The sequence below is a fragment of the Heptranchias perlo genome, chromosome 30 (genome assembly GCF_035084215.1).
Source record: "Heptranchias perlo isolate sHepPer1 chromosome 30, sHepPer1.hap1, whole genome shotgun sequence".
Taxonomy (NCBI): Eukaryota; Metazoa; Chordata; class Chondrichthyes; order Hexanchiformes; family Hexanchidae; genus Heptranchias; species Heptranchias perlo.
This window is the reverse complement of record NC_090354.1, coordinates 11999913-12012030: the sequence shown is the minus strand read 5'-3', so window position 1 is coordinate 12012030 and position 12118 is coordinate 11999913. Positions and strand designations below refer to the sequence as shown.

Here is a 12118-nt window from a genome sequence, read left to right as displayed (position 1 = left end):
TCATACATTACAGACTAATTAGCTTAAAATAAATTCCAAATTGGACAAAGCTTTTGTTTGATTAGAAAATGAAGTATTTACTTACACATTTGTCTTTTTCTACCCATTGTGGTTATATATAATTTAGCAGGTTATTAGCTAAATAGGCACGAACCTGATGAAGTTGCCAGGAAAGAAACTAAAAACAGGAGTTGACTAAAGACCTTACAAACACCAAATGTTACAGCTACTATTTGCAAATGTTGCAACAAGTGTTGCACTCATAATAATGAAAATGTACATCATTCTTCAAAATGTCAGGTGTAAACTGGGTACAAGTTCTTTGCGCAGTCTCAGTTTAAATAGCTGGATGGAAATGAGCTAATCGCGTAACCTCCAAAACTTTCCGACAAAGTAATCTAATCAAGGAGGATTGTGAAACTGGATTACAGTCTTACTGTTTATTGCATATCAATGTCAGCTTATTCCTGTATGAGCTAGTGCTGGTGGCTCTTAAGAAAATTAAATCAGTCTTAACTGCATTTTCTTCTCAGGAACTCAGACCATATAATACAAGTACAAATTTCTGTAAGGTCAAAGACATATAATCAGATTGGCATCTAGCAGTTCAGCATCATTAACTAGTGGTACTTTGACGTTGGCCATTTACCAGAGCCCTTGCAACATCTTTAAACAATATCTGGAACGACAGCACGCATAAATATTGGGCAAAAACATCACTGCATTGCTGATCTAATTGATCCAAAAACTTGCTCAGATTCACATGACCCCCTTCCTTCAAAGTGCATGTTGTACCATTGGAAAAACATGGTCAACAAACTTCGGATAGACTTTCTTTTATTCCCAAATGGACAACAGATGATACAATATAATTCAAGCTGAGCTCCCCAGATGTGAACGCGTCTCAACAAAGATCAGCCATTCCTACAATTGGCCGATAGTTTTTGAGGATTGTTTTTGCAAAGGTTAAAATGAAAACTCGCCAATATTTAATCAGTAAGAATCAGGCTGGGTATACCTTTCTCAGCTGCCCTACCTGATTTATTCTGAAATCATTATGCATCCCTCAAAGCAATCTAATTAAAGAAGAATTATGCTTATGGAGGAAATAGTTTCAACAGGAAGTACTCTCCCACTTGTGTAAAAATGTCCTGCTTGGTGTCCCCTCATACCATGAAGTCAAATGTCAATTTTTGGCACATTAGATGCTTTATTTAATAAATTGAGTTTGTCTTAAAACTTAGTTTCAATCACTGTATTTAACTCTGTCAGAGATTATAGTATGTTGCTACAGAGAGAAATGGCTTGGGATTGAGAGGCAAATGGCCTACATTTGACTGACAGCACTGGGCAGAAGTAGCATTTTCTAATGCTGTCCGGTGTAGCTCAGTAAAACTGGTTAAGCAATTCTTCTCTGAGGAAAACTTCCCATCCTGCAGATCTCATAACTTTACACTTAATCGGAACTCTCTTGATTAAATTTGGAAGGTTGATTACTATGACAAAGTTTCGGTAGTTACTCAGGCTGGAGTAGAAAGGCTGGAAAGATAATCGTAGAAATCCACTTGTCAGCTGAATGAGATAACTGAGCACAGGTGTTGGACCTAAAAAATCTGAGGCTGCTGTATAAAAAAAACAACAAAGCTCGATTCAGAAAAATGGGGAAATACAGATTTTCACATGGTTATGTTTATCATTTTTATAGACCTGTCCTTTTGTGATTATAAAGAAGCTTTGATATTAGTGGGTGCTGGCAATGTTCTGGCATCCAGATGGTTTTTGTGAGCACCTGGAGTCCTTGAGAAACTTACCTAATGAGCAAGCTTTTCACTTCCTTCCTCTGTCCATCCATCCAACATGTTTCTGAGTCCATTTCTCTCATTCTATAGGGCTGATTTTTAACTTGAGGCTGGAATCAGGGGTGCGGGGGCCAAACCAAAGTCCCAGAAGATTTTAATTCCCAGGCCTCATTTGCATGTCCCGACTCTGACTCCTGCCCGAAGCCAGCGTGAATAATGTCAGCGCTGGCAGGCGGGAGTCAAAATTGGCAGGAAACAGTCCCCGGCAATATAAATACGGACTGCGGGGGGGTGTTCAGCAAGTCTGTGATCAGCGAAGGGGGGAAAGCCCAGGGCAGGGGAGGCCCAAAGAGCACCCCTGCTCCTCCTGGCCTACAAGGGACTTCTAAAAATATTTAAAAGAGGACTTACCTGGGCCTGGATCCTTGCTGCCGTCAGCTTTTGCTGGGGGCCCGTGACCCTGTGGACCACAGTTGGAACGCGACACTATCATTTACATTAAGCCCCCACTCCTCTGGGGCAGACGGCCTTCCCGTGCCTTAACTTGAGTAAGTAACATGGTGGTGGTGGGTGGGGTGAATGTGATGAACCCCCTCCCCTCTCAAACTGCACTGTTCCTGTAGTCGAGGGGAGGGTTAAAACCAGCACATATATGTCCGTTTGAAGAACTTCCAGGTTCCCATTCCCACCTTTCCTTCCATTCTTATCAATGGAGGAAATGGATGGGCTTCAAAGCACAGAAGAAGCCTGAATACGCACACATATCATTTTGTTCAAAGTTTTGAATTGACTTACTTACCTAAGACCTGTTTAATTTTAGAATTATGTTGTTTTATTTCTCTTTCTGTAGCCATTATTATTGCTCATTTTACATGTACATGTGAGGAGACCAAAACAGGACATAGTATTCTAACTGAGGCCTAACCAAGGTCTTGAACAAGGACAAAATAGTATGCTTTGTTTTATAGTGTATTGTCCTGTAAATACACCCTAGCACCCTATTCGCTCTAGCTATTGCTTCACGGTATTGGTCATGATCCTTTAAAGATCTATGCATTAGATCGCCCAGATCTCTTTTCTTCTCCACCGACTTTAGCTCTTTTCCCTGAAGGGTGTGTGTATATTCAGCATTTGTCCTGCCCACATGCATAACACTGCACTTTTCTAAGTTAAACATCATTTGCCAGTCATGGGCCCAATCCCACAATGCATCTAAATCCACGTGTAGTAATTGAGCATCATCTGCAGTCCTGACTCTCGCGTATATCTTAGTATCATCTGCAAACTTGCAGATCATTCCCCACAACACCTACATCAAGATCATTAATGAAAATAGTAAATTGCAATGGTTTTAACAGCGATCCCTGTGGGACACCACTGGTCTCCAATCAGATCCAAATCCATCTACAACCACTCTCTGCTCTACGGACTTTCAGCCAGTTCTCAATCCAGTACAGTAGATTGCCACTAATACCCGAGGCATCAATCTTGTAGAGAAGCCTCTTATGCGATACATTATCAAAAGCTTTATGAAAGTCTAGGTAAACAATGTCTACCGTGTTTCTCTCATTCACTATCTTGGTGACTTCTTCAAAAATACAATCAAATTAGTATGACAGGACCTCCTTTTTCTGAAGCCATGTTGGGTGTCCCTGATATGACCTTCTCTGCCTAAGAAGTCATATATTGCATCCCTAATGATTCCCTCAAGCATCTTTCCTATTATTGACAGCAAGCCTCTAGTTACCCGGATTCATCTTATCTCCCTTTTTAAAGATTGAAACTACATTAGCCTTCTTCCAGTCTAAGGGAACAGTTCCCGACTCCAGCGAGCTAATAAAGATACGGGAAAAGGGTCTCGCACCTGGAAATGGCACCTGTCTCATTTCCTTGAGAACTCTCGGATGGATATTATCCGGACCGGCTGCCCTATCTATTTTAAGGTTCCTTATTCCATCTAAAATTCCATCTTGCTTGACTGTCTTCAAATGAATGTCCTTTAGTCCCTCATTTCAATTGTGACCTGGATGATTATCCCATCTCTGTTAAAAAAATGCCTTTCCTTTTCCGTTCGCTTCAAAGCTAGCAATTTGCTTTGGTTTATGGAATGTTTTAATGGACAACTAACAGGGAAATATTTGGCTTGAAATCATTAACATTTTAGCCATGGGTATATTTCCATTATGTTCCCGAAAACACATGGTAACCTTTTACCTCTTGCACAATACAGTCGTGCAGCTTGAAAATGCTTTGACTTTCAGCAGGCAGTGAAACATAACTGATTGTTTAGCACTACCTCTAACTAGGATAATTAAATAACAATTTTATTTTTTAAAGGAACCCCGATGCCTCCTGAAACCTAAAGCCATAGACTATCCTAACTTGCATCTCAGATGTAAACATGACTATTACTGTCTTGGTGATAATGGCCGGGAAATTGGTCTTGTACTGAAAACCGGCATGTCTAGAATGTACGCTAGAATACGGAGATCCAAGGCTCACTTGACAGGGCTTTGGGTCTCATCGACATAATAGCGAATGGCATCTATAGCTTGCCGGTTGGGGCCTTTTCAAAAACGGCTAGCTCTGATGTGGAGTCAGCCCGCAGATAAGTCCTGAGATGGGGGAGGGGGAACGGATGGGAGCAAGTTCGGGCCGGCAGTGGTCCACAGCATTGCTGTGGAATCAGCAGGAGCACTCCTGCTCCTCCTGGCTCCATATTAAGGTAAGTTAAAAAACCAAAACTTGCTTTATCCTCTGTAGCATCCGCAGGCCCTTTAAGAACTGCTGGATAGGCAGCAATACACCTGGAAAAACTGAATGCAGCATGCACGATGCATGCAGCCCAGTTTATGCCAAATCTGGCAGTTTTGAAAAATTTATTCATGGGATGTGGGCATCACTGGCAAGACCACCACTTATTGCCCATCCTTAATTGCCCTTAAGGTGGTGATGAGCCGCTTTCTTGAACCGCTGCCATCCATGTGGAGTCCTAAAACAGGTGTTAGGCCCCTGATATATTCAAGGGGGCCTAACGCCTGTTTTAGGTGGGTGCCCCAGGCACTCAGAAGTCAGCGGTTGTCAATTTAGTAGCTGGTGCAATTCTGGGGCGATTGGGCGTGCAAGATCACATCCTGAAGTTAGAATCCCCAACATGAACTTTGAGCACAAAAAACAGGAGCGATTGGGACCAATTTCTCCCCCAATATTAATTAACCATGATGCTAATTTTGAAGACCTAAGCAAAAATATTTAAAAGCTGTTAATATAACTAATGTAATAAATATTAGGTCGTCTGTCAGCCAAAATGACACCAGCAGTCTTGTATATTGAAATGAAGTGAACAATTAATCATTAACCAGGAGAATGGTAATGTGCTGTGTTAGTGATCCGACACTCTTTGCTACAAGTAGTAGAACAAGCTTTTTGTCAATGATTTCCCATTCAAGTTTAAGTATGCTAGGTGCTTTCCATGAGTGAGGAAAATAGGAGGATGAGTCTCTGCAGCACATTCTTCCGTACCCCCTTGCCCCGTTACACCGCAATTTTCATGTCACATTTACACTCTTAGTGGTGTAAATTTAGTGTACAAATCATAGTAAAGAGCAACCAAGCCTCACTCCAATTCAGCTACACTACCCTAACTAAGATGCATGCAAGTAGATGGCTCAACAGTGGTGTATAATAGTTGAGCCAACAAGATGTCACAGTCCCATGGCATAATTGAAACTGCCCTACATCTACTTCCCAGAACAAGTTCAACCCGTTCAAAATGGTAGATTTGTGCTGGTAAATAACTTTAACTTGTGCAATCCTTGATTGCCTTTGCTTCACTTGATTGCCTTTGCTTCATTTGAATCTCTGTTTCATTGGCTGCAAATAGAGAGAAGTAGCTACCACTGACTAGTTCCTGCAACAAGCTAGGCTCTCGTGAGCTAAACAAGGCCTCTTAGATCATCTATTTTGTTCCTAATATTAACAATGGGGAGCATTTGGTTCCCATGCTCCCCCAACAAGGCACCTATGCTGTGACTTACTTTTATTGTCTCCCTTGGAACCACCAATGGGAATACTACACCCAATGGTTCATAATTGAATAGGAGGTCATCATATTAGATGTCTGGGTGCAGAGCTCCACTCTAGGACTTGAGTACTTAATCTAGGCTGAAACTTCAGTGCAGTATTAAGTGGGTGCTCCACGTTTACAGATGCTTCTTTTGGATGAGATATTAACTGATGCATTGCCTGTCTAATCGGCTGGATGTAAAATACCCAACAGCATTAATCAAAAAAGAACATGGAGTTCTTCCAGTGGCCTAGTCAACATTCTATCCCTCAAACAGCAGCACCAAAAAATACAGGTTAACTGGTCATTTCTCTTATTGCTGTGCATAAAATGGCTTCTGCATTTCTCTCATAACAACAGTAAGTGCACATCAAAAAGGATATAATTGGATGTTGCACGCGTTAGGATGTCCTGAGTGACGTTATAGAATGCTATACAAATGCAAGGCTTTTTTTCTTACTTGCTTGGGGAGAAGGAATATTTGTTTGGGAAATAGGACACATCATTAAATACCATAAAATAGGAATGCTTGATAATTGTAAAGTGGTTTCCATTCAGGAATGTCATTCTTAAGTTAATAAAATTGAAAACCAAAATAAGTTGCGACTTACGCTTGTTACTTTGCGATATATCTGGGCTGCATTATGGCACTCTGAGTATGGATATTCTGAGGTGGCCATTTCCAACAAGCACATGCCAAATGCATAAACATCAACAGCTTCATCATACTTTTCCTCATACATCTCAGGAGCCATAAATTCTGGTGTACCTAAAACAAGGAAGGGTAGGATCTGTGTAAGCATTTTTAATGCTAACTAGTTGCACATGTCAGTGATACTTTTTAAACATACTCAATCACCATGAATTACAGATCTGCAGAGCAATATCGGCACTTATACCCCTCCTGGTACCAAATCTCTAACTGTTAATTTTACCATAGAGATGCTCATTTGAGTAGGTAAAATCTCAATGAAACAAACACTGAGTCAAAATGAGGGGGTATATTATAACGGAGGCCTTCACTGCTAGCTTGTCTGTCGCTCCTACTATTTCTCTCTCATCCCTCATTCCCAGTCTGTCTTGTTAACTCATGCTTTCTGTCTTTCTTTCCAAGGTTGTAAATGTTGTTGATGGCTTATTTTGGTAACTTCAGCTTTGTCTTTTTCTCTCTTGGCTTCTGATTATCGCTGTTGGCTTCTCATATTCATTCCATGTTTGTGGCTTTTGTGACCTACTGTTCTCAGTATATCAACCCTTATCTCTCCTACCGCTGGTCTGATGACAATGTCTGTCCAGTATATCCATCAGTCTTTGTTGGTGATGTTTCTTACTCAGACTCCTTAGCAATAGATTAAACTGTTACGTAACTTTGTACATTTTTTGACCTTTGCTAAGGAGCATGTGTAATAACCTTGAACATTTGGCTTGAGTACAGCCTATCTGCAGCTGAATGCTTCTTTGTCTCTACACCAAATCCATCCTAGTCTTTGTTTAATAAAATACAAGATTATGTATTAATTCTAAGTAACTTAATTCACTTCTAGATCAGGTATAGCACACAACAGATGCCAAGTAAGGCTCCCTCTGCTCTGCCCCAACAATGAGTCTTAATTCCAGCTTTAGTAAAGCACATTCTATTGCACCAGTTTGATGTTGGCACTGGAGGGTATATTTTCCGATTGGTAATGCATGATTTTTGGGCATTAATTGGATGTTACTGATTTCAAAATGGAGCACAGATCCATCACACTGGATTTCTGCCAATTTTATGCATCATTGATTTTTCCAGTTCTGTGTTACATGATCATATAATGAAAGTAGACCCCCATTACACTATTTAGTTGGAAATGGGATTTTACACTGCTTACACCCATTAATCCACGTTCCAGCCTATTGAAAATGGGCATACAACATTGCTAGGCACGATATGTGAGGAAGTGGATTTGAAAAGCCCTGTCTATTTATTGCTATGAGCATTTTCATGCCATTTTTCAACCTGTTTTCTTGCTTTTTCTTTTTCTGTTGTTCTGATTTAGATGGTCATGAGACACTGTGGTGATTGTTAAGGAATAGCTATTTTTTTTGCCATTGACAATAATAGTACAATGGGTTTCCTTCTGGAGAAAGAAGAGAAGCACCAATGGAGGGATACCAGGTAAGTTAGGTTGCAGCATAGGTATTCTGTGCCCACCTGCCAGTAGCCTTATACCTGGATCTACAGACAAGCATGCACAGATAGTTAGTGAAGGCTCCACTTCCCAAGATAGGTCTTGATTGCAGACCTGATGACATGAATGTGCTATGTGTAGGCTTAACTAACCTTTAAAGTTGGACGCGTGATTGACTGAACCTGTAAAGATAATCAACCACTTCCGCAGGCCCTGGCTATGATCATGTGAAAGCAGTTTCAGAGGCTCCAGGTTAGCAGTAAGCCAGATTGAATATCTGTTCCGGCTGCTGCAAGGACACCTGCACCTAACATGCACCATTGGGTTGGCACGGCCAACAACAGTAATAGCCAGCTGCAGCCTCAAATTTGGCTCCACCTCCTTTCAGACCTGCTGCAATGTTGACTAATAAGGATGGTACCCTGAAGTGACAAACGGGGTCACCGTCTTCACCTCATGCAGCATCACCATCACTTCAGCAACCATCAAACAAAGGGTCAGGTGATGGGCTGATCATCACCTGCCTGCAGACTCCATTTTGTGCTTCGACATTGGTTTTCCTTTCACTTCATTTTTGCCTGTCATTTCTTTCCTGTCTCCCACTTTAGAGTAGACAAAAGTTGCCAACAGGTTGCAATGCCCTTTGAAAAGGTAGGATAATGGTTTTAATTGTACGAGGGAGAGCTCTGAAATTTTCATTCAAACCTCTTGATGTTAGCTGCAGAAGAAAGTTTGCAGCAGATGCAATTTTTTTGCTCTCAATTGACAGCATCAGGAACTCCTTTCTCAGTTATATCATAGGTTAGATGAAATGCTGACATTGTACCTCAACCCCAAACTTAAATGGGCTTCCTTTACTGCACAACTAATATTTTCATATTACATTTCCCAAATTCACTAGCCATGTAGTCTTTCTGAATCAGATTACCTAATCAGTGCCAATTAATGCCACATTGGAGTTTAGTATTTTGGACCCCATTGGACAAGTGGGATCAGACTGCCTAAAACTACTTTCTGCCATGATGGAGAAGAGACACAGCTCATCTGTCTGAGTTATGTTTAAAATCAAGTCCCAGTGGTGAAAGCCATCATTCTAACACACTGATAATTAGTCTTAAGCCAAATAAGCTGACATGATTGAAATCTATTTATCATATATGTTAATCTGATTAATAAATGTATATAAGATCTTCATTTTTGTTTACCTATTACACTTTTTGCAAATGATGCACTTTTTAGTGTTGCAAGACCAAGGTCACCAATCTTTACAGAGCCAGTTGGTCCTGTGATGAAGATATTATCACATTTCAGGTCACGGTGGATGATAGGGGGAGACCGGGTATGAAGGAACTGTAGACCCTTCAGAATCTGTCTGCTCCACCTCTGCAGAACCTTATTTTTCATTGCTTTGAACCGCTTTAGGTACCTGCAATAAAAGCAGTAGGATAACATTCCAGCCTTAGCAGCTAACTATTACATTGTAATTTCTATGGTTATCACAGTGTAAATCCAATCAAATGTAATCACTCTTTCATCACATGTAACTATCACAACGGATTATAGGGAAGGATAGAAAATTTATAAAGTAAATAAAAAAATGTTTTTAAAAAAAATCTAAAACATGAACACACCACTACAATAAACACTGTTAATTCATTGTTATTTTCCTCCTGTTTAGAACAGTAATTTATGTCATTATTTTTGTTCTGTGTTTTAATTGTATTTTGTGTGTGCAGAGGGCTATATGTTGGCTTTGTGCAATAGTGTAAAACAGGTGATAGCGAGTTGGCAGCCTGTTTTACATCTCTCCCCATTTTTATTTCCATTGACTTCAACTTATAGAAAATAGAAGTGTATTTCTGATGACTGAGTGGTAAGTGCACCACATTGTATTGCACTGTCATACAGAAGAGGGAGGTTCAGTGCTTGGTGTAAGTTGAGCTAGAAAGTCTCAGCTGGGTTAACAGCAGTGTGCTATAATTGGCCTGAGCATCCCCAGGCGTGGGACAAAAACTTGGCCATGATTCCAACCACTGATTCACATGAGATCATGCTTGTTTGTAATATCCACTACAGTAATGTCCACTGCAGTGATGTTCATTGTCCAGACTCACATATAAAGAATAGCTACTTGGGCAAAATTCTTGTCCTAGCTCAAAGACCCTTCACAAGAGAAGGGGCAGGAGAAGAAAATTGGGGGAAAGGGGAGCAGGAGAAAACAGCTTCGTTTTGGAATTGCTTTAGAAATGCATCTGCTACCTTGACAAAATTATCAGCTATCATTCATTGTTTCTCCTTTAGCACAAGCATTCCTTCTTGTTTGTCACTCCAGTCAGCACACTGTGTCTATGAAGAACATCAGTCAGCAAGCTCTGCAGTGCCATTAGCTCACTACTTACGTTTTCAGTGTCCCTGATGTCATCAGCTCTGTCACCAGCACAATACACTTGTGGCCTTTCACTGAAGATTTAAAGGAATCGTAGAAACGCACAATGTTAGGATGTTGTAATCCTTTTAGCATCTCAACCTCCTCACTGAACCTCTGCCTCTCTGCCTTTGATAATTTTCGAGTCTGTGAAGATGAAAGTGGATGTGAATAAAAGAAATAGAGCAAAAAATTACATTCAACTTTTAGCTTAAAATAAAATCTAGGATAGAAATAATGACGTCATTATATGGAGTGGGTGCACTGAAACCAAATTCCAGTATTTCAATGGAGTTAATGCCTCCACTAAAATAAGGCGAGTGGAATTTGGTAGGAACACATTAAGCATCCATATGATAACATCACCGACAGCAATTACAACTCTCAATGTGCTAGTACAATACCTCAAACATATCTGACACTTCAAAACTGTGAAGCACAATTTGCCAATTACAACACACAGCATGAGTAGTTTATTAAGAAAAAAGTATGTATTTATATTAAGAGCAAGACTTCCTCTTTTGAAGGTATTTTCTTCCTATCCCTACTTGATTTTTTTGTGCCACAAACCATATTTTGTTGGGATGGCAGAAACGTGACCTCCTCTTAGACTTTCACCAATGCTGTTCTGAAATCTGCTGCTAAAACATGTGGCAGACTCACCCAGGGATATTTTCCCCTCCGATGTCATTAGTTCCCTGTGGAGAGATGCCTGGTTTCTGATCACTGACTCCCACAGTGGCATGGCTGAGATCAGTAAGTGAACATGTGGAAGATCACATGTGTGTGAACCCACAGCCAGTCATTCTGTGCTATCACACTACTCATAACAAGTATTATTTATAAAAAATATGTCCATGTGGATATAATATAAAGAACAAAAGAAAGCCAGCTGGTTTGAATTTTAGCATCTCCTGTCACAGATGTGGATGTGCAGTGAACTTGTAAAGAGATTTATTTTTTTGGGTTATATGCGCAATTCTGGCTTCTGCAAATGGTTTTTTGAAACCAGCTGCACATATGGAGATGGCATTTATTACTCCCCAGTAGTAAGGGTGTTAACATCTGCTTTATGCTAGGGTGGGGGAGGTAAGTCAGCTGTTTTCCTGACTCTCCTCCCCCCTCTTGTGAAAGGGTACTCACTCAAACAAAACAAGGAATTTTAAGAATTCTATATATATAAAATCCTTCACCTATGGGATTAAAACTATGTACAGGTGTGGCGCTAAGGTTTTACAGGCCCAGGAGCAAGATTGATACTTTGAGGGGCCCGTAACATTCTTTCCACAAATCTACCACAAATAAAAACTAATAAAATACACTGCAATGTGACTACTTAAATATAAGCTGATTAATACAATTCCCCCATGCCAACCAAGTCTAGTAAAACATGGAAAACTTAAACCATTCAAACTTTGAGTCTTTTTTTGTTCAAACACAAACAAAGAGATGAGATGCGCAGAGAATTGTTACGATCTGGAATGCACTGCCTGAAAGGGTGCTGGAAGCAGATTCAATAATAATTTTCAAAAGGGAATTGGATAAATATTTGAAGAGAAAAAATTTACAGGGCTATGGGGAAAGGGCAGGGGAGTGGGACTAATTGGATAGCTCTTTCAAAGAGCTGGCACAGGCACGACGGGCTAAATGGCCTCCTTTT

At 40.4% G+C, this 12118-nt stretch overlaps 1 protein-coding gene across 3 annotated transcripts in view; it reads right to left on the bottom strand.

The window, feature by feature from the left end:
• Positions 1–12118, bottom strand: part of wnk4a (WNK lysine deficient protein kinase 4a) — a 70512-nt gene that overhangs the window by 36660 nt on the left and 21734 nt on the right. For all 3 annotated transcript variants that reach the window (XM_067968904.1, XM_067968906.1, XM_067968905.1), the window contains exons 2-4: positions 10433–10605; positions 9239–9459; positions 6477–6634 (exon numbers count right to left, since the gene is read on the bottom strand). In XM_067968904.1, coding sequence (XP_067825005.1) covers positions 6477–6634; positions 9239–9459; positions 10433–10605 — 552 coding nt within the window. The remainder of the gene's footprint in view (positions 1–6476; positions 6635–9238; positions 9460–10432; positions 10606–12118) is intronic.